At 46.0% G+C, this 23,097-nt stretch overlaps 1 protein-coding gene across 1 annotated transcript; it reads right to left on the reverse strand.

Annotated features, from left to right (window-relative positions):
* Positions 1-20,251: 20,251 nt before the first annotated feature.
* Positions 20,252-20,916, reverse strand: LOC112346531. Its single transcript, XM_024675687.1, has 5 exons — positions 20,888-20,916; positions 20,632-20,812; positions 20,532-20,578; positions 20,436-20,489; positions 20,252-20,389 (listed from the first exon to the last, which is right to left on the reverse strand). The coding sequence occupies exons 2-5, from the start codon at positions 20,780-20,782 to the stop codon at positions 20,309-20,311; spliced, it is 333 nt and encodes a 110-aa protein (XP_024531455.1). The 5' UTR covers positions 20,783-20,812; positions 20,888-20,916; the 3' UTR covers positions 20,252-20,308.
* Positions 20,917-23,097: the final 2,181 nt, after the last annotated feature.

Raw genomic sequence — 23,097 nt, forward strand, 5'->3', positions numbered from 1 at the left:
TAAAATCTTTGGAGACGTATTCTCCACCACCATCACTTCGAAATTTCCTGAGTTTCTTGCCAGTCTGCAACTCTGCTCGAGTTCTAAAAAGCTCAGATTTGCGAGCTAGAAACTTCACTGCGATCATCCTGGAATAATCGTCTACAAAGGTCACAAAATAGATCTTCTTCTCTCGAGAAAGTACTGGCATCGTACACACGTCAGAGTGGACTAGCTCTAAAATCTCGGTAGCTCTTGTAGCAGCACCAGCCTTGAAAGGAAATCTGTGCTGCTTCGCGAGAATGCACGGCTCACAAAACGTCAGCTTCTGAGAAGTGATGTGAAGACCGTCAACCATGCCTGAACTCGCGAGTTGTTAAATATCTTGGCATCGCCGGCTTGGTCACACGAATTACCAAACCGCATGCTGAGGACCTGCAAAAAGAAGCTGCTCGCTAGGCTTGACTGGATACTCCACCTCTGCATTCAGCCGGTTAAGGCCAGCGTAACGCCTCCCACTGGCTATAACTGACTCGCCTCACATTATAGCGCACTGTGTCTTGGAAAAGAGAAGTTCGCAATCACGATCTGTGATTTTTCCAATGGAGAAAAGTGTCTTCTTGACACCAGGAACGTAGTAGACTGCTACAACCTATCCTGTGGCAAGTCGAACCTTGATCATGCCCACTCCACACACACTGTGTGAGTAGTCATCGCCGAGGTAAATTCGCTTCCCATCTGGAACGTCTTCTAAATGCGAGAAAAGGCTTGTGGGAGTGACAAGACCACGTCAGCACACAGCCACGTGAGCGATCCAGACGCCGCCACGGATCGTCACGATAAACCCATACATTTAACCATGTATCAACCGTCATAATAACAACACAGCCACTTACATTGGAAAGTTTAAAGCGATGATCACCGAGCTGAAGGAGGCGGAAGCGGCAATCACCATTGATCAAGCTAAGGCATTCCTTCTGAGCTCTGTCTCCCCTGATCTCCAACCTTTCGCATCGATGCTCTCGGCTGTGCCTGGAAAGGACTTGGACTCGCTCTACTCGGACCTGATCGAGGAAGAACGCAAGCAGAACGAGGGGAGACAAAAGGCGCCCTCTCAGGCTGCTCGGGTGGAGCAGGCCTTGATCATGGGAAAGCAATCGGGTGGGAAGAAACGAGATGGCCCTGTTCGAGGCCCTTCTCCCAGCCCTGGATTTGCAACCAATAAAAAACGCAAGGGCACATGTAACTACTGCGGCAAAGCTGGCCACGTGGAGCGTGAATGCCGGATCAAGAAAGCCGCAGAGAAAGCTCGCGCTGAAAGAAGCTCTTCTTCACGCCAACCTGACACGATGTTGATGATGACGCTCGCTGCATCTTCATCCACTGTGTCCGAAGCCGAAGTGCTCTGGATGGATTCTGGAGCCTCGATGCACCTCACACCATTGAAGAGAGCTTTTCACAAGTACAGGCCACTGGAGCAGGAGAAGCAAGTCTTTGTAGGAGACAAATGCCCCTTAACAGTGGAAGGACAAGGAACGGTCATCATAAAGTTGGAGAGTGGAGCTGAGAAGCTCATGAACCATGTCTACTACGTACCAGAAGCAGGACAGACAGTGTTCTCAGTTGGTGTAGCAGCAGATCAAGGCTTCTCAACACTCTTCAACGCAGACGGATGCACCATCTTTGACGAGACTGGCCATCCAGTAGCTTTTGGTAGACGAGCTGAGACTCTTTACAAGCTCAATGCTCAGTTGATCCTCTCAACTCACGAGCAGGGGCATTTGCTTGTAATTCACCTCAACTCCTAGGCTGCCAACTCTCTCCAGCTCTGGCACGTTCGGCTAGGGCATGTTAATTCTTACGACATCTAACTACTTGTTAACCACAAACTTGCTGATGATTTTACCCTCATCAGTGCCGGCCAACTGGGAGTATGTGAGACGTGCCAACTGGGTAAGCAGCCACGGCTACCCTTTCCTCGCAGAAGTCCAAAAGATGGCACCTCAGGATTTCTTCAGCTAGTACACACGGATGTGTGCCATGTGCCAGCAGCAACTCTCAGTCACAAGCGGTACTTCGTTTCGTTCATTGACGACTACTCACGCTATGCGGTGGCTGTTCTCATGGCACACAAGGGAGAGGTCTACCATCACTTCCAGGTCTATAAAAGCTGGGCAGAAAATGCCATTGGCTGTACCATCCAGACACTACGTTCAGATGGCGGCGGTGAGTATATGAGCAATGAGTTTCTGGCATTTCTTGCTCAGGCTGGCCAAGGTGTTTTGGGGAGAGGCACTCAACACAGCAGTGTACCTCCGGAACCGGCTGCCAACGCGTTCCACAGGACAGGTGCCGTTTCAAGTATGGACTGGGAAGCGCGCGCCCCAAATTAGGGCACTTGAGGGTGTTTGGTTGCATAGCCTACGCCCACATCCCCGATGTTCAGCGGCGGAAGCTGGATCCCAAGAGCGAGAAATGCATCTTCATGGGCTATCACACCCAGGTAAAAGCCTATCGACTCTTTAACTGCCAGCGCAGGAAACTGGTGGTGAGCCGAGATGTGGTGTTTGATGAAGCTCATCTTTATCGAGATACCCTGAGACTCCCTCCTGTTTCTCCACAATCTCTGGTGGATCTTTCTGAGATTTTGGACGACGTTCCACATCTCCACCCAGCGCCAGACAATCCAGCCGCTGCAGAGCCAGGAGGAGTTGCTGAAGGAGCGCCCGAAGGAGGAGCTGATCACGGTACTTCTCACCTCCTCTGACGACTCCACAGGCATGAACAGCCAGATCTTTCCACGCTTGTGGCTGACCTGTTCGTTGGCGACGAGTTATATCAAGATGCCACCACTCCTCCCAGCATTCCCAAGCTACCACCTCCTCCAGCCGGCACAGCAGTGGTGCCACGCTCGGGTCGTGTCGTGAAACCATCTCTTAAAGCCAAGGAGGCGATGCCTATAGGAAAGCGTGCCTACTTCTGGGCTCTGTCGGCTCCACCTGCCTCTCTCAGTCCCCAAGCGGCTCTACATGGACCAGAAGCTGAACACTGGCAGGCAGCTATGCAGGAGGAGTATGATTCTCTCCAGAAAAACAACACTTGGTCGCTGGTTGAACTTCCAGCTCGCAGAAAGCTCGTCTCATCCAAGTGGTTGTTTAAGAAAAAGTACAACGCTGATGGAAGCATTGAGCGCTACAAGGCGAGATTTGTGGCACGCGGATTTTCTCAAGTTCATGGGCTGGACTACTCGGAGACTTACAGCCCGGTGGTGAAACTCACAACCATTCGTATGCTACTAATCTTAGCTGCAGAATTGGATCTCGAGCTCCATCAACTTGACGTTTGTACTGCGTTCCTTAACGGCGACATCGATGAAGAGGTGTATGTGGCTCAGCCTCCTGGTTTTATCCAGCCTGGAGAAGAACACCTCGTTTGCAAGCTTAACAAAGCTCTCTACGGACTCAAGCAGTCGCCACGCCAATGGTACACGAAAATAGATTCTTTTCTAATTTCCCTTGGTTTCGTGCGCGGTGCTGCTGATTGTAACCTCTACATATATTTTGACGCTGAGGGCTATTTGTTCCTTGCGCTATATGTGGACGATGCTATTCTCGTGGCAAATCAGCTACGTTTGATCCACAAATTTAAAACGTACCTTGGCCATGAAAGACCTCGGTGAGTTGCATTTCTGCCTTGGTATCCAGGTGACGCGCAACAGGGAACGAGGCACTCTGGAGCTAAGCCAGGCAAAATATGTTTCCGACGTGCTCCAGAGGTATGGCCTTGCTCATGTTAATCCGGTTGCTACTCCCACGAAATTATCTGCTGAGAGTGGAGAGTACCTTGATCAATCTCCCGAGGAGGAGACAGCATCTAGAGCAGTCTATCGCTCTATGGTCGGCAGCCTGATCTACCTGGTAATCTCCACTCGGCCTGACCTTGCGTATGCTGTGGGAACAGTGGCGAAGTACCTGGACCGTCCCTCCACAGCACACTGGCAGGCTTTGAAACGTATTATGAGGTACGTGGCAGGGACTAACCAGCTAACTTTAAAGTACTCCAGAGGCGAGAGCGGCAACAAGCTGGCTGGTTACTCTGATGCTGATTGGGCCGGGGATCCAGACAACAGGAAGTCAACCACAGGCTACGTTTTCCTGCTAAATGGAAATGTCGCAAGCTGGTGCAGCAAACGACAGGCTATTACAGCGATGTCGAGTACCGAGGCTGAGTACATAGCTGCAGCAGCTGCAACCAAGGAAGCAGCGTGGCTGAAGGGACTTCTACAGGATCTACAAATCAACACGGGCGTGGTCAAGCTATTGTGTGACAACCAGTCTGCAATAGCTTTGACCAAGAACTCCAGGTTCCACTCTCGTACTAAACACATTGAGCTGCGCTTCCATTTTATACGAGAGCAGATCCAGAGAGGAATGATCGAGCTGGAGTTCTGCCCGACAAACTCCATGCTAGCGGACGTGCTGACAAAACCACTTCCTCGTGTTAAACATGAAGTCTTCACGAAGGCTCTTGGGCTGACTTTAGACGTTGGCCTTGAGGGTGAACAAGACAGCACACAGCCACGTGAGCGATCCAGACGCCGCCACGGATCGTCACGATAAACCCATACATTTAACCATGTATCAACCGTCATAATAACAACACAACACCGTTTCATAATACCACACAAGTAGATCAGATACAAAGGGACAAGAAAGAGTCTGCCAGCCAAAGCGAGATTCAGAATGGCTCCTCCAGGACTGTCTTGGGACCTCATAGCTTGGATCTGTTCAAATGATCATCCAGATATGTTTTAAGGGTATCAGTGGAAATCTCTTCCAGAATCAAGAGTTACTGCTTGGCTTGTGACGTTTCCTTGTGCTCCTTGAACGCCTTTGCGACTTGCTCTACAGGAGGAAATTATTTAGCAAACCGGGAAAAGGAATGCTGAAATTTCTCTCTCACCTCTGGATCGCAGACATCAACACTCAACGAAGATGGCAAAGGGAGGATTACGATTCGTCAGTTAATGGTGCTCCTCTTTTACCAAGCTCAGTGTTCACAGCCCATTCTCACATGGCAATTCCACAATCGTGATGGTTCCACTGCGCATCGCAAGTGCCAGCACCCTCCCTGGAAAAGACAATTCGTTCGAGTGAAAGTGAGCCAATGATGAGAACTTATTCTCTCGGCTTTTTTTCTCTTTGCTGTGTGTGCCAAAAGAGGAGACATACCAATGCCAGTGATGAGGACGCAAGAGCCACCTCCAACCTTCATCTGCTCGTTCAAGAACGCATTATAGACGTTTTCAAAAGAAAGGTATAAGCTACCTGGGTTTGAGGATTTCAATTTTTGCCAGCCAACTTTCTCGATAATGACATGCTCTCAGGAAAATTGGTGTTTAAAGGGAAGGATGATGTGATGTAGAACACTAGCCCAGCCTCCACATTTTCTGGTTTCAGTTGTTTGTCGTTCCATCTCCTTTGAAATTGTGCCAAGACATCCCAATGTATCGTTGTCCAAGTTTTTATAAATGTTTTCACATAAGCAAGCCTGATGTTTGGATCGCCTCAATGATGGCAGCCCAAGGGACACCAACAAAGGAAGGAGATTGAGGTGTTCAGGGAGACATGCACGCAAAGGGAGGCTTAGGAGGCTTGTGTTCCTTAGCTAAGATTGCTCCTTAGTGCGTGTTGCGGCTTCCATCCATTTGCAACTTCCACAGGTGAGGCATTGGGCCCTAGAGTGGACATTCCATGGCTGCTGACTTCACAAATTGAGGGAAGCGATCGTCGGTGAGGAAGGGACCATCATGTCTAAACACACCAATATCACCTTTGCTTCCATGCTGTTCACAAGGTTCCCCCTTAGTGGGAGGCAATAAGTCATCCGTCCTCGTCCTCGTGGACAGTCCTGGAGGAGCCATCATGAATCTTGCTTCGCGTGTGCATTCGATGGCTGCCATGATGTTCAAGCTCAAGACCTTACGCCATTTGCTCACGAAGTCCCCCTGCTCGACATGACGCACGCATCCAGTCTCAAGAATGTTTTGTGACTTGCTCTACAGGATATAAATATTTTTAAAAACAGGAAAAGGTGTCTCTTTCCAGACGAGAAATTCTTATTCTCTCTTCTTTCTCTTTTTCTGTGTGTGCCGAAAAAGAGACATACCAATGCCATATCCAGAGCCAGTGATGAGGACGCAAGAGCCCCCTCAGACATTCATCTTCACCTCATCTTGTAATTCAAGAACACATTATAGACATTTTTAAAAGAAAGCTATAAGCTGCCTGGGATCACAAGTTTTGCTAGCCACTTACTCAATATAGTAATTGGTGATTAGGCTGTGCCCTGATAATTATTTTAATAAGATAGAGCTAATTTAAATCTGTTGCGAGGTCCAAATGTACAGTTATAATTCTGTATAAATATTAGCATAGTAGAATTTTGGTAGCCGTTGGATTAGTTTCAATTGCTCCGATATATAAACTAGGGTTTTTGGGTTAATTGATATGCACATTTTTTATATTCCCTTTCCATATTCTATATACTCACACATTCTTTAATTTATAAATATTCTTTAAATTATTAATATTTATAAATAAAATCTTGTCTAGAAGTCTTAGATTGCATGTTATTGGCTTCTCTTATGCATTATTATAGTAATTAGTGCTCAGAGAAGGATGATGATTTGGAACACTATGATCACCATGAGAGAAGTATGTGTAAATGATTATATTTTTCATTCTACTTTAGTCACTTAACCACACCCTTGACCATCTAAAAGAGTCTTATACACAACTTCCATAAGTCTTATTTTGGACTTGTAGACTTACTAGCCTTGAGAATAACATCTATACCATTTAACCTTTTCATTTGGTCTAAGTGCTTTATATATTTGATCTTATGACTAACACCCAAAAGTACTATTGACATATTAGTTCGTTATACTAAGGCTATGCTTATTCACCTTTGTCACACTAGTGGTGACAAACTAGTGGTGACAAACACCATTTGCATCACAGTTCCATCTCCCAAAGATTAAACCATTTGTCTATGGCCAAAGATATGGGAAACACCCTTCCCCAATGTCCTTTCTTCCGTCCCTAGCAAATCCCTTTTTATCCATAGCCATGTTCACCAATATAGCCATTAGGTAAAGGCCTAAAAGCCCGACTATTAAGTCTCACTGTCTTTTGGAACTTCCTCACCATGTGACTATATCTTTGGTCACTACATTAAAAAATTGTTCCATTTCCTTTCTATAGTCTAGGACTTTAGGACAATATTTCAAAACACTATAGCCCTATACGAGCCTCATAGGTACTCTCCCCACCTTTAACCTTTATGTGCCTTAGCTCTGTGGCTAGAGCAAAAGTTTGATAAGCCACACTAGGTATCCAAGTAAGTAGTGCTACTCACACTTAGATTGGAAGTATTAACTATTCAATTCCTAAGGGAGTTAGAGCTAACTCTTAAACACTTCACTAAACTACCTTGTTTATTTATTCGTATTCATTTTAGCCTTGAACTCCTCAATAATTATATCATCACTCAATACATGAGTATAATCTTCTTTGGTCACACTAACCTTTCCTAGTTAAACTAGCTCCATTGGAGTCCTCCCTTTATTATATTTTTGGAGTTCACTAAAACCCCTTAGGGTCTAGGAGATGGCTTTTACCTTAGACTTGGATTCGGACTTAAACTTGGACTTAGACTTGAACTCGGTCTTGGACTCAGACTCGAACTCAGTCTCAGACTTAGTCTCGGTTTCAGTCTTAGTCTAAATCTCGGTCTCGATCTTGACCTCGGATTCCATCTTGGGTCCATCTCAAACTCTATCTTAGGTCCATCTCGGACTCCATCTTAGACTCCATATCAGGTCCCTTTTGAACTCTATCTCAGACTCTATCTTGGACTCCATCTTGGACTCCATCTTGACTTCATCTCGAATTTCATCTCGGGTCCATTTTGGACTTTATTTCAGATCCATCTTAGACTCCATCTCAAGTTCATCTCAAACTCCATTTTGACACTTCCATATATAATATGTTGATCCTCTTGTGTCCCTTTTCTAGAAACTTGTTACTTGTTTCATGCTTGTTCTTCGAGCACTTCGTTAAAAATTCCACTCCCACTCTTGACTTTCCAAATCAAAGCTTTTAATCCAAACATATTACGCTTATTTAGCTTCTGCTTTGGCCACTACCATGTGGCCCCCTTTCAGCTCTACTTTGATGTCTCACAACATGCTTAGAATGGCCCATCAAGATTAACAAGACAATTGTGTCAGATATGAGATCTGCAAAGATTTCTTGCGTGAAGATTTTTTCTAGAGAATCCCATGTAACATGGATGATCCTTGACACCCTGCTTGTTCAGACAACAAAAAATTTCTACTTATACTGATGATTATTTTAATAAAATAAATATTAGTAGAGCTAATTTTAAATCTGTTGCCTTTCTTCTTGAAGATCCAGTTAGAGCATAATTGAAAGTACCAAACATAAAAAAATTAATGATGGTGGGAATGAATTTAAAAAAAGGTTAAGTTTTAATCTTTATTCACTGCCATAGATCCTTTCTCCCATGCTTCAACTTGATGCGCTCAAGACGTTTGCATAATAGATACTAATACTACAATTAATACTAAAATGATATTAATACTGGTATTAACTTGGGCCACCCAAGAGGATGATAGCCAAGACTCTGGCAGTGGTGAAATGAAAGTGCCAAGCATCTCTTTCTTAGGTCTTGTATTCTCTTCTCTCTCGCACCTGGATTTGCCGGTCTTGGGAATGGTGACCAAGGCCACGGAGGTCCGCCAACATCTGCAAACCTTGTAAACAAACAAGTTCTTTCACACTCGTCCTTTCCCAAGCTTGGTCTTGTCGCCATCTCTTTTCCCACTCGCTCACGGCTAGTCTCTGTGCTCTAGCCTGATCCTTACCACCATTCTCCCTTTTACTTCAGAACCTTGATCTAAATTGGTAAAACTATCATCGGCTGCGTGGCTTGAGCGGGCTCTCTGTCCTCTTTGAGAAAATGGTACCTGGAAATGTTGTAAACTTGTGAATACATGTGGTGCCTAGAGTTGGCCTGGAAAACAAAACAGCAAACTCGTCAAACAAGAACAAGAGAAGCAGCAAACTTACATTTCTAAAGTTGGATAGAGCTCCTCAGGTGTCTGGTAGTTCTTACCATGCACCGTCCTGTCTTCGAGGACGTAGCTCAAACGTTAGCCAAAAGCAGCTGCGCCTGCCGCCGCGAGCGTCGAAAACAACAACGACAACGGTACGTCGAGGGAGAAACACGAGCCTCTTACGTACAAGAGGCGGCACGGGCGGAAGGACAACGCAGAGTCGTCCAAGAGGCGGAGGAAAGGAGGGGACGAGGAGGAAACAGGTGCTAGGAACAGCTCGGCGGACAAGGCACACTACTTCTACGGCAAAGGGGACTTCTCACAAGGACCATCTTGATCGAGCAGGGGAGGAGGTTTAGCTTTGGGAGATTCTTACAACGGGGCGAGCAGCACAGAGAGAAAGAAGATTGCGCGGAATAACAAAACCAGAGATGGCCACACACACACACACAAGAAAAAGTTTTTTTTTGGGGATGCAAAAAGAGTCGCTTCGATCGAACGAGATGGTGATGACGATTTGCCGTGGTGGCCGAGAGAATTGTACAGGAGGGGGGATTGTCCATACAGGAGGAGAAAATGGAATGGAATTCCACATACGCAAAAGCTTGACAATCCTCGTCGACAAAAGTCCTATTTTTTGTTCTTGTTCTTGTCAAGCCAGCGGTTGGAGAGAGCGTCTTACGCTGAAAAAATACGAAGAACTGGAGATCCATTTTTTTATCTTCTTTTTTATCAGAGTTTTCTTTTTCTTGTGTACATCGAACTTAACTTTGTATCGGCTTGGCGGCTTAGATCGATGCTGTGACGGGAGCATTGAAGAGAGTCTCTCATCCTAGATGGCAGCTTGAGAACTTAAACGCGACCTTCACAACAAATGAGCTATCTTTCTCAAGACCTTTTCCTCGGAAGTCTTGCTTTGCTAATCCCTCTGTCCCGATGCTTAGGGAGAACACAAACTAATAATATCCAAGGATGTGAAGGTTTCCCTATATCGCTTCATAATCCTAACGAGAAGTATGGAACTTTTCCTTGATTTTGCAGGTGAAGTTTGTCTTGTCTACGTCTAAATTTTCTTAAGCTTCTGCCAGGCTTTGATTTTAGAGAAGTTCCCTTGCCATGAAGTGTGAGCCGCAGGTGTGTGATAAGACACACCAGGTTCTTTTTTCGTAAACATTCCAGCATTGTGGGTGCATACTTGCTACTTTACGGATACCAAAGGTGAGAACGTTTTCCATTTCATGCAATCGTGTTCTAAGGCTCCGAGGATAATCACGCCACTTCGACAAGTGGCTTGTTAGATTCAAGGCCGACAAGGAAGATTAAGCAGTACGACAATGTTACTCTTCCCTATCACGCCAAGGTGGTGGTGCTGTTTACAATGGATTATTATATGCACAGCTTTGCTGAGGTATAAAGTTAAACAATTGTCATCAATCAACGATCAACATTTGTTTGCTCACGCTCTCCATTCTTAGGTCAATCTCATTGTCTACTATATGGACGCAGAGCCCCGAGAGCTACGATAAGTTCTTCCCGATTCGTCCATTCGAGAACACACTCCTCAACTTGGACGCGGATCATGCAACAACAGGCTTATGCTCTTTCCAAAAGAGTTATTCGACCATTTCGAGATGGTTGTGAGTTATCCTCACAACCATCTTGTTGCGCGAGTGAGCAATTCTATCGAGTGTCGTGCGTCCACGGCATTGCATTGAGACCCGTCAAGGACAGCAGCGTTCTGGATGTTCTCGCGAGGTCTGGAAGGCTGGAGGACACCGAGGAGCTCATCCACACGCCATGCCATTCTTTCCATATCACATCTCCTGGGCTTTCGTTCCTCCCGGCTTGCAAAGTCCACCTAAAGCCGCTCCCATGTCTATATAAGCAGGGGTTTGTGCTGTGATGAAGCATAGCATATTTAAATACCCGGTCACCGGGGCATGCTGCATGAGGTTTTCGTCTCTTGGGCTGATCCCCCACAGCCAAGAGCCCGAGGCCTCCATTTTCTTAAAACTAAAACTAAGAAGGAGCTTTTGGTTTTCTGTTTCTGAGGATATTTAGCACAATAGAAACATGAAAACTAGTTCGATCAGCGCTAGTATTGAATGACAAATGAGAAGAAATTTGTACACTGGATTTTTCATTGGTATAGTTGCAGCAATCATCTCCTTGGCAGTCATGGGCGTTTCAACATACTGAAACATCAGCAATAGTTCGCTAATGATCCTGCAAAAGAAAGTAAAAAGGATGAACTCCAAGCCCAGGGATACAGAACGTTTGCTCATATGCCTTCGCTCTGTTGTTAAAGAAAACAAATTTAGAAGGATGTCGAGAAAAAGAAAAGAACGTAGTTACCCTTGGATGCCGAGAAAAAGAAAAGAATGTAGTTACCCTTGGATGCCGAGTAGGTCGGATACAAAGGGACAAGAAAGAGTCTGCCAGCCGAAGCGAGATTCACGATGGCTCCTCCAGGACTGTCTTGGGACCTCATAGCTTGGATCTGTTCAAATGTTTTTAAAGGTATCAGTGCAAATTACTGCTTGGCTTGTGCATTCGATGGCTGCCATGAGGTTCACCCTCAAGACCTTACACCATTTGTCATCGCTCACGAAGTCCCCCTGCTCGACGATCCCTGCACAGTTGACGCATACATCTAGTCTCAAGAACGTTTCCTTGTGCTCCTTGAATGCCTTTGCGACTTGCTCTACAGGAGGAAAATATTTAACAAACTGGGAAAAGGAATGCTGAAGTATCTCTCTCACCTGGATCGCAGACATCACACTCAACAAAGATGGCAAAGGGAGGATTCGGATTCGTCGGCTCGCTTACCAAGCTCAGGGTTCACAGCCCATTCTCACATGACAAATCCACAATCCACCGCGCCTCGCAAGGTCCTGGAAAAGACAGTTCGATCAAGTGAGCCGATGACGAGACGAAGAAACTTATTCTGTCCGCTGTTTCTCTCTTTGCTGTGTGTGCCAAAAGAAGAGACATACCAATGCCAGGTCCAGCACCAGTGATGAGGATGCAAACCTCCAACCTTCATCTTCTGCTCACAATTTTTGCCAACCTGCTCAAAATTTTCAAGTACGAAGGAGTGATGTGCTCGAATCCGTGCCCCAACATTCTTGGGAAAATAAAAGGGAGTGATCAGTTTGTTTTATTTGAGGGTCCCTCTTCTTCGGGTGGGTTCGAACCCGGGATCGGCTCTACAAGACTATCCCTCAGGTCCCTGGGCTGGCCAGTCTTCCCAAGGTTGATCACTTACAAAATATTGCGCCCCTCCTCTACATAACTCGTGAACTAAACTTAAGCCTTGGAACGAATATTCTAGCGAGAAGAAGAATATTGGGAGCGAAGAACTGGATCTTCAGAGCATGGGTATGAACAAGTCGAGTTTCTATGCTTTAATCTATGTCGGCTATGAAATTCGGATGCTGTCCTTGGATTGCTACTTCCCCACTCTTTCCGCAATCTCAGGATATCATCCGTGAAAGTGGAGCCCGGCGTCCCGTTTTGTGCAGCATCGCTACCAGCTACCACCTTTGCAACCAAAGCAAAGTCGAGCGTCAGAAAGAAGAATTTTTTGCTTAGGTCGCTCACCTCGTTATCAGCTAGCAGGCCTTTTCTTTGCAGGATCGCGTCCCATTTCTCTCTCGAGTCGTGCTGTGGCCTCTGGATCATTGGAACGTCAGGGCCGAGCAATTGCTGGAGGAGAGTGATCTCGCTCTCCGCTGCGTCCGTGGAGATGTAGATCACTCGGGGCTTGGCCTCCTGGATCTTCCTCGAGATGCAGCTGGCAGCTTGAGGAATCGGGAAGAAGCAGCTCTCATTCTTTACATTGCTGCCAAAAAAAAGAGAAAAGATCATAAGAAGAAGAGAAAAGGTGGCGAAGCTCTTCTTACCAGAAGCCATGCCGACGAAAGTGGAGCGCCATGAAGTTGGATCCCAGGAAAGTTTGCACGAACCTTTCCGCAGCCGGTTTGGACGGATGATCGTCTTGCACGAGTGCTGCAATGGATCACCAATCTGTGCTACGAGCTCCGACTCCACGTCCGAGTAGAACACGTCCCCTATGCCGAGAACCTCGACCTCGCAAGAGAACGTCGCCACGAATTCGCTCGCGCGAGGATGAGATGGATAGCCTTTGAGAGAAGCTTCTTCAGGCCAGGCATCGGTCTTGGAACTCCAGGAAAGTCCCAAAGCTTTAATCTTCTTCTCGTGATCTTCGTCCAAGTAGCAGCCACTCATGTAGCACAGGAGCCGGATGTCCGTCTTGTTCTTGCCGAGAAATTCATGGAATGTGAGGAGAGTTTTCTCTCCTAGGCAGCTGCAAATGATGTCGAGCGTCTTCTCGTACGAGTAATCGACGCTGGAAAAACGAGCGTCCGATCGAGCAGCGCCGCGAAGAACATGTGCTTCTCGAGGCAGATGAGGTGATTGGAGATCTGGCCGGAGGTGCAAATCACGAGAAGGAAGCGATCCTCTCTCGGCCGCCATTGGACGAGCTTGCCGTGGCGTCTGAGAAATTCTGGCCCTGGCAGCCCCGCATTCCCGGATCGTATCCATGTCTGACGCCTGATACCAGCTGCTGGATCTGGTGATTGAGCTCGATCTGCGAGCCCAAGGCATCGGCCTGAGAAAGAAGAATCGCGTGTCGCATTCCAGATTTCGAAGAGCCCCTGCTCCTGTCCACAAGACGCCCGAAATCTTGTGCCAATGCTCGATGTCGCTCGTCAAGTAGATGACTTCCACTGTTCTTGCAATCTTTGCTCTTTTCATCGTCTCGCTGTTTTCTCAGTCTGATGCGATCCGATCGCCCAAGGCGGGCTCAATCTGTCCCACTGCAGTCTTTACATTCGCAGATTCTCTCAGCGATGGTGGCAACCGCGACATCGAGGCTGGCGGGAAGACTCTCTCGGGCATGTATCCCTATGGCGTCACCTACGGAAGGCCCACCGGACGCTACAGCGATGGGCTCGTCATCCCCGACTTTCTGATCCAGAAGCTCCACCTCGAGAACTTGGGCATTTCGAGCCTCGAATTCAATGGCACCGAGTTTGTCAGCCTCAACTTTGGATACGCCGGAGCCACCGTGATCAAGGTCGAGAACCAGCCATTCTCCAGCCCGCACATCTTCTCTGCCCAGGTTGACGATTTCGTGCATCACCGCTCCAAGGTCGTGGGTGAATACGGCCGCGAGGATAGCTCTCCATGGTGCGCTCTACATGGTCGAGATTGGAGGTGACGATATCAACTTCGGGCTGCCGCTGGGAGGTGGCTACGTGATCAATGTCACCATTCCGGCCGTGATCCGGGGCCTGGCCGATGGAATCCACAACTTGTACGCACACGGAGCTCGCCATGTCTTGCTCTACAACATGCCCCGCGCCGATTGCTCGCCAAACTATCGTCAGTCCTTCCAGCAGTTCCCTGAGGGGATGTACCACTACGACAAAGATATTGTCGAGATTGCCCAGCTTATTCAACTCACAACTCCAGGCTTTGGCGGCCGAGCTCACCCAAGAGTATCCCGATCTCAATGTTTACTACTTTGATTGGTTTGCTGCCAACACCTACATGGAGGAGTTTGGCTTCACGAACTCGCTCCAGTCGTGCTGCGGCGGCAAGTTTAACTGTGATGGAGATGGTCTTCGCGGTTGTGCGCCATTGAGCCAGACTGTCTACACGGTGTGTGAGCATCTCAGCGAATACTTCACCTTCGATGGCCTTCACTGCACAGAACACTTTTACAAGATTATGTCCGACTTTATCTTGGCTGGAAACTACATCACGCCCAGGGTGAGGTTGGACAAGGGATGCAAGGTCATTGTTTAAATAGTCGTTACCATAGTTGTTTTAAGTTGACATTGATCATACCATGAAAAAGTCTTTTGAACCAAAATTAGAGCTTCACGCTAGGAGCATTGCCTTGATTTCAGCCTTCATGATCTTATGGTACTCGTCTTCTAGTGTGTCTCATTCATGAAACTCTAGTCATCCAGCTCAAACGAGCGTCCAAAGTAATGTTCAAAGCGCCACTGCGAGCGCGTCGTTGCAAGTTTGAGTTGAGTTGATACATTTTGGTTTAAGTACGAAGGAGTGCTGTGTTCGAATCCGTGCCCCAACATGCTTGGGAAAATAAAAGGAGTGATCAGTTTGTTTTATTTGAGGGTCCCTCTTCTTCGGGTGGGTTCGAACCCGGGATCGGCTCTACAAGACTATCCCTCAGGTCCCTGGGCTGGCCAGTCTTCCCAGGGTTGATCACTTGAAAAATATTGCGCCCCTCCTCTACATAACGAGTTAACCCCGGTTAACGATACGACCAGCTTTCTTCGCTTACGCTGCCGAGGTGGACGCCAAAAATCCATGAGTGGGGAGCGTGGTGATCGCCAGGCTTGGCAAGAGCTTTTGAGGGGATATCGCTTTTAACTCGCAGGATGAAGGTGTGGTTTTGTATCCGGATCCTCGGACTACGCCATCCTGAGATTTTGTTTCGAAGACCAGGGAATAAAAGGTTGTGCGAGTGGTACAGGAGAGAGCTCACGTAGAGATTGATCGCAATGATCGCCAAGAAGTGCCAAACATCTCTTTCTTCGGTCTTGTCCTTCAAAACCTTCTCGCACCTGGATTTGTCGAAAAGATTTAAGAGTGCACCAAGGCGGGTCTAGGTAATGGTACCAAGGGACTTGGATCATGGTGATCGCCACGGCGGTGTCAGGCTTATGCTCTTTCTGAAGAGATATTCTATCATTTGGAGATGGTTGTGAGTTATCCTCACAACCATCTTGTTGCGCGATCATTGCATTGAAACCCGTCAAGGATCACTACAGCATGATCTGGATGCTCTTGCGAGGTCTGGAAGGCTGGAGGACCCCGAGGAGCTCATCCCCATGCCATTCTTTCCAGATCACAACCTAAAGGCTAAAGCCGCTCGACCAGCGTCTAGCTCGAGCTATAGAACTTCCACAAATCCTGGAAGTAGAGAAGCTAAGGATCTAGCAGCGAGGGTGCAAATCCTCGGGGATCTCTGGAAAACTTACGTCACAAAAGCTCACTGTCCACAACTCACATTCGCAATCGATTGTTAGTCCATCTACCTGGACAAGAATCAACGCCAGAAGATGAGAACCGCCTGGAATCCTGCTGGCTCCAAGAAAGTGGGAGCTCCGTGGGATTGTCTGCGAGTTATAACTGGCGGTTGTCTCGCGGTTCCGATCGAAGAGGACAGATCCCCGACAGATCCCGGGAATCTCCAATGAGATGCTGAGGCCTGCCACGTGGTAGGGGCGAGGTCTCTCCCAAGTCTATATAAGCAGGGGTTTGTGCTGTGATGAAGCATAGCATATTTAAATACCTGGTCACCGGGGCATGTAGTGTAGGATTCCCTCTGCTGCATGAGGCTGCGGTCTCTGGGGCTGATCCCCCGCCCGAGGCCCCCATTTTCTTAAAACTGAAAACTAAGAAGCAGCTTTTGGTTCTGTTTCTGAGGATATTAGCACAATAGAAACATGAAAACTAGTTCGATCAGCTCTAGTATTGAATGACAAATGAGAAGAAATTTGTACACTGGATTTTTCATTGGTATAGTTGTAGGGATCATCTCTTGGCAGTCATGGACGTTTACTGAAACATCAGCAATAGTTCGCTTATGATCCTGCAAAAGAAAGTAAAAAGGATGAACTCCAATGGGATTTTGCTCATATGCCTTAGCTCTGTAGTTCCACAAGCACCTTTCATCATTAAAGAAGAAAACAGGAGGTCGAGAAAAAGAAAAGAATGTACTTACCCTTGGATGCCAAGTAGATCAGATACAAAGGGACAAGAAAGAGTCTGCCAGCCAAAGCGAGATTCAAGATGGCTCCTCCAGGACTGTCTTGGGACCTCATAGCTTGGATCTGTTCAAATGATCATCCAGATATGTTTTAAGAGTATCAGTGGAAATCTCTTCCAGAATCGAGAGTTACTGCTTGGCTTGTGACGTTTCCTTGTGCTCCTTGAACGCCTTTGCGACTTGCTCTACAGGAGGAAAATATTTAACAAACCGGGAAAAGAAATGCTGAAATTTCTCTCTCACCTCTGGATCGCAGACATCACACTCAACGAAGATGGCAAAGGGAGGATTAGGATTCGTCAGCTAGCTCCTCTTTTACCAAGCTCAGTGTTCACAGCCCATTCTCACATGACAATTCCACAATCGTGATGGTTCCACTGCGCATCGCAAGTGCCAGCAGCCTCCCTGGAAAAGACAATTCGTTCGAGTGAAAGTGAGCCTTATTCTCTCTGCTTTTTTGCTCTTTGCTGTGTGTGCCAAAAGAAGAGACATACCAATGCCAGTGATGAGGACGCAAGAGCCACCTCCAACCTTCATCTTCTGCTCGTTCAAGAACGCATTATAGACGTTTTCAAAAGAAAGGTATAAGCTACCTGGGTTTGAGGATTTCAATTTTTGCCAGCCAACTTTCTCGATAATGACATGCTCTCAGGAAAATTGGTGTTTAAAGGGAAGGATGATGTGATGTAGAACACTAGCCCAGCCTCCACATTTTCTGGTTTCAGTTGTTTGTCGTTCCATCTCCTTTGAAATTGTGCCAAGACATCCCAATGTATCGTTGTCCAAGTTTTTATAAATGTTTTCACATAAGCAAGCCTGATGTTTGGATCGCCTCAATGATGGCAGCCCAAGGGACACCAACAAAGGAAGGAGATTGAGGTGTTCAGGGAGACATGCACGCAAAGGGAGGCTTAGGAGGCTTGTGTTCCTTAGCTAAGATTGCTCCTTAGTGCGTGTTGCGGCTTCCATCCATTTGCAACTTCCACAGGTGAGGCATTGGGCCCTAGAGTGGACATTCCATGGCTGCTGACTTCACAAATTGAGGGAAGCGATCGTCGGTGAGGAAGGGACCATCATGTCTAAACACACCAATATCACCTTTGCTTCCATGCTGTTCACAAGGTTCCCCCTTAGTGGGAGGCAATAAGTCATCCGTCCTCGTCCTCGTGGACAGTCCTGGAGGAGCCATCATGAATCTTGCTTCGCGTGTGCATTCGATGGCTGCCGTGAGGTTCATGCTCAAGACCTTACGCCATTTGCTCACGAAGTCCCCCCGCTCGACATGACGCACGCATCCAGTCTCAAGAATGTTTTGTGACTTGCTCTACAGGATATAAATATTTTTAAAAACAGGAAAAGGAATGCTGAAAGTGTCTCTTGACCTGGATCGCGGACATCACACTCGATGAATATGGCAAAGGGAGAATTCAGATTTGTCAGCTTTTGGTGCTCCTCCTTCACCAAGCTCAGAGTTCGCATCCCATTCTCACGTGACAAATCCACAATCGTGATGTTTGCACCACCAGCGCCATCCCTGGAAAAGCCAATTAAAGTGCTTTCCAGACGAGAAATTCTTATCTCTCTTCTTTCTCTTTTTCTGAGTGTGCCAACGAAGAGACATACCAATGCCAGATCCAGAGCCAGTGATGAGGACGCAAGAGCCCCCTCAGACATTCATCTTCACCTTGTCTTGTAATTCAAGAACACATTATAGACATTTTTAAAAGAAGGCTATAAGCTGCATGGGATTGAGGATTTCACAAGTTTTGCCAGCCACTTACTCAATAATGACATGCTCTTAGGAATATAGTAATTGGTGCTTAGGGAAGGATGATGATCTGGAACACTATGATCACCGTGAGAGAAGCATGCTTAGAATGCCCCACCAGGATCAACGAGACAATTGTGTCAGGCACGAGACCGCAAGGATTTCTTGCGTGAAGATTTTTTCCAGAGAATCCCACGTGAGATGATGATCCTTGTTCAGACAACAACATGATTATTTTAATAAAATAACGATTAGTAGAGCTAATTAAATTTCTTCTTGAAGATCCTAGAGCATAATTGAATTTATAACATAAAAAAATTAACGATGGCGGGAATGAATTCTAAAAAAACGATTAAGTTTTAATCTTTATTAGAATTTGACTGATATTTACCGAGAGCATTCACCGCCACTCTGCCATGCTTCAACTTGATGCGCTCAAGACGTTCGCATAATAGATACTAATACTACAATTAATACTAAAATGATATTAATACTGGTATTAACTTGGGCCACGCAGGAGAGAGCTCAGGTAGACATTGATCGCGATGATAGCCAAGACTCGGCAGTGGTGAAATGAAAGTGCCAAACATCTCTTTCTTAGGTCTTGTATTCTCTTCTCTCTCGCACCTGGATTTGCCGGTCTTGGGAATGGTTACCCGCCGACATCTGCAAACCTTGTAAACAAACAAGTTCTTCAAGCTCGGTCTTGTCGCCATCTCTTTTCCCACTCGCTCGCGGCCTGACCCTCACCACCATTCTCCCTTTTACTTCAGAACCTTGATCTAAATTGGTAAAACTATCATCGGCTGCGTGGCTTGAGCGGGCTCTCTGTCCTCTTTGAGAAAATGGTACCTGGAAATGTTGTAAACTTGTGAATACATGTAGTGCCTAGAGTTGGCCTGGAAACCAATACAGCAAACTCGTCAAAGAAGAACAAGAGAAGCAGCAAACTTACATTTCTAAAGTTGGAGGATAGAGCTCCTCAGGTTCTTACCATGCACCGTCCTGTCTTCAAGGACGTCGCGTGGTACAAGTCGGCCCCTCCGACTTGTACCACAAGCTCAAACGTCGGAAGCAGCCACGCCCGCCGCCGCGAGCGTCGAGAACAAAAACGACGACAACGGTACGTCGAGGGAGAAACACGAGCCTCTTACTTAAAAGAGGCGGCACGGGTGGAAGGACAACTCAGAGTCGTCCAAGAGGCGGAGGAAAGGAGGGGACGAGGAGGAAACGGGTGGAACAGCTCGGCGGACAAGGCACACTACTTCTAGGGCAAAGGGGACTTCTCGCAAGGACCATCTTGATCGAGCAGGGGAAGAGGATTAGTTTTGGGAGATTCTTACAACGGGGCGAGCAGCACAGAGAAAGCAGATCGAGCGGAATAACAAAACCAGAGATGGTCACACACACAAGAAAAAGAATTTTTTTGGGGGGAACTTGGGCTGCAAAAAGAGTTGCTTCGATCGAACGAGATGGTCTGGTGGCCGAGCGAATTGTACAGGGAGGGGGATTGTCCATACAGGAGGAATGGAATTCCACATACACGAAAGCTTGTATTTCTTGACAATCCTCGTCGACAAAAATCCTATTTTTTGTTCTTGTTCTTGTCAAGCCAGGCGTTGATCTTTTCTTCGGTTGGAGAGAGCGTCTTGTTCTTGGTGGTACGCTGAAAAAACACGAAGAACTTGAGTATGGAATCGAGTTTTTCATACCTTGATGTATTCGAAGTAGTCTGTGTAGTTGCGTTTGTAGTAGCTTTCCAGCCTCTAAATCACAAGAATGTGAGTGATCTTATCAAGAGAACTTACTTCTCTATCGTTCTTCTCTTTGTTGGCTTTACTTCTTTCCAGGAGCTCTGCCAGTGGCAAATAAGATTTGCTCCAACTGATAAGATGCTGTGGCACTTACTTTGGACGAATTCGTTCTTCTCCGCTGGTGGCGGGCCTTGCGGAAGAATCGCCGCGGCGGCGCAAGAAGAATTTAATGCCACTCCAAAGCCACAAATCGAAGCCACCATTTCTCTTCTAGAACACAAGCAGCCATGGCAGATTGCCGCCATGGAAGAATCCTTGGTGCTAGGGAAAGCTATCTGCAATTATATTACACTGAGAGTTATCAATTGTGTGACTTTAATCAATGGTCATAGGAAGGATCTCGCGCATACAGGCGTCCAGAGAGGTCCCTGCCAATGGACTCGGAAGTTGATGGAACGAGTGCGGCATCTGCGCGTCTTCCCATGCAAAAGCTCGATTTTTGTACCGAGGGTTAAGGCCTAACTAAACTCGTTATGTAGAGGAGGGGCGTAATATTTTTCAAGTGATCAACCCTGGGAAGACTGGCCAGCCCAGGGACCTGAGGGATAGTCTTGTAGAGCCGATCCCGGGTTCGAACCCACCCGAAGAAGAGGGACCCTCAAATAAAACAAACTGATCACTCCCTTTTATTTTCCCAAGAATGTTGGGGCACGGATTCGAACCCATCACTCCTTCGTACTTGGAATTTTGAGCATGTGAAAGCAAAAGTTAACTGCATTCTTGAACGAGCAGAAGATGAAGGTTGGAGGTGGCTCTTGCGTCCTCATCACTGGTGCTGGATCTGGCATTGGTATCTCTCTTCTTTTGGCACACACAGAAAAGAGAGAAACAGCGGAGAGAATAAGTTCTCGTCATCGGCTCACTTTCACTTGATCGAACTGTCTTTTTCCAGGACCTTGCGAGGCGCGGTGGAAACATCACGATTGTGGATTTGTCATGTGAGAATGGGCTGTGAACCCTGAGCTTGGTAAGAGAGCCGACGAATCCGTCCCTTTGCCATCTTTGTTGAGTGTGATGTCTGCGATCCGGGTGAGAGAGATACTTCAGCATTTCTTTTCCCGGTTTGTTAGATATTTTCCTCCTGTAGAGCAAGTCGCAAAGGCGTTCAAGGAGCACAAGGAAACGTCACAAGCCAAGCAGTAACTCTTGATTCTGGAAGAGATTTCCACTGATACCCTTAAAACATATCTGGATGATCATTTGAACAGATCCAAGCTATGAGGTCCCAAGACAGTCCTGGAGGAGCCATCCTGAATCCCGCTTTGGCTGGCAGACTCTTTCTTGTCCCTTTGTATCTGATCTACTTGGCATCCAAGCGTAAGTACATTCTTTTCTTTTCCTCGACCTCCTGTTTTCTTCTTTAATGATGAAAGATGGACTCGGTTCACAAGGTCGCTTGTGGAACTACAGAGCTAGGGCATATGAGCAAAATCCCGGGGTTTGGAGTTCATCCTTTTTACTTTCTTTTGCAGGATCATTAGCGAACTGTTGCTGATGTTTCAGTATGTTGAAACGCCCATGACTGCCAAGGAGATGATCGCTGCAACTATACCAATGAAAAATCCAGTGTACAAATTTCTTCTCATTTTTCATTTAAAGAGGCTTAAGAATTTTCTGTGCTTAATGCATTTGAGCCAAGAAAATAAATATCTTTATTGGAGTAGGATCTTTTACTATTCAACTAGGAGGATTCTTCATAATATAGCTACAATGAGGGATAAAAATTATAAACAACAACTAAAAGAGGAGAGGTGAGGTAATTTGGTTTCACAAGAGAAAAAGAGAATCATCCAAATTATGAAAGTGAGTTATATTTCTATTGCTTTAAACATACTATTACAAAGATTTGAGTGAGAGCCATAGAAAAGTTGGTGTTTCTGATTTCCCAAATGGTGGTGAATATAATTATTGTATGAATCCAATGCCAAGGAGAGAAATAATTTTAGCAGTTGCGGATGCTATTAAAGAGGAACTCTTTTTAGAGTTATAAGGAAGTCCATTTTTTAACTTGATGTTGAACAAGAATATATATAATCAATTTAAACCACATTTAATTCTTTATATGTGAGCTTAAAGAAAAGTGTGTTCAAACTACAAAGTTCATTTAATTGTTATCTTTTCAAGATGGTATAGCTAAATCAATCCTAATTTAAGTGGCAGAGAGCTTAAATTTAAACTTGAACAAACTTGTAACTTTTAGAACAAATATATATAACACTATATTGGATTTTATTATAAGAGTTGTCTAATTTTAAACTTAAATATAATATCAAATATATAAGGAAGGTCGAAGGGTAGAGTTAAAAGATAGTTTTTTTATTTATAAAGTTTTTTTCCCATTAATAAGAAGGCTAAAAATTATATTAAAAGATTAATTATATGGATGTTTTTTTTTCTTTGTACCAAATTTAAAATGTTTTACACCAATCCACATCATCCTGATTAGGAGAATTTATCGATATTATTATCAATTAGTCTGCAATATTTTTGTAGTCTTTAAGTGCATTTATACCTTAGACTTGTGGGTTTGTGGCTTGAACAGCCTTGCTAGTACCAATTG

This window comes from Selaginella moellendorffii, unplaced genomic scaffold (assembly GCF_000143415.4).
Source record: "Selaginella moellendorffii unplaced genomic scaffold, v1.0 SELMOscaffold_15, whole genome shotgun sequence".
NCBI classification, from domain to species: domain Eukaryota; kingdom Viridiplantae; phylum Streptophyta; class Lycopodiopsida; order Selaginellales; family Selaginellaceae; genus Selaginella; species Selaginella moellendorffii.

Coding starts and splice junctions, on each gene's coding strand:
- LOC112346531 (XM_024675687.1), bottom strand. CDS start 20,782: ATGGCGGCAATCTGCCATGGCTGCTTGTGTTCTAGAAGAGAAATGGTG. Junction 20,490..20,531: donor AAGAGAAGAACGATAGAGAA/GTAAGTTCTCTT, acceptor CTTGTGATTTAG/AGGCTGGAAAGCTACTACAA. Junction 20,390..20,435: donor ACTACTTCGAATACATCAAG/GTATGAAAAACT, acceptor GTGTTTTTTCAG/CGTACCACCAAGAACAAGAC.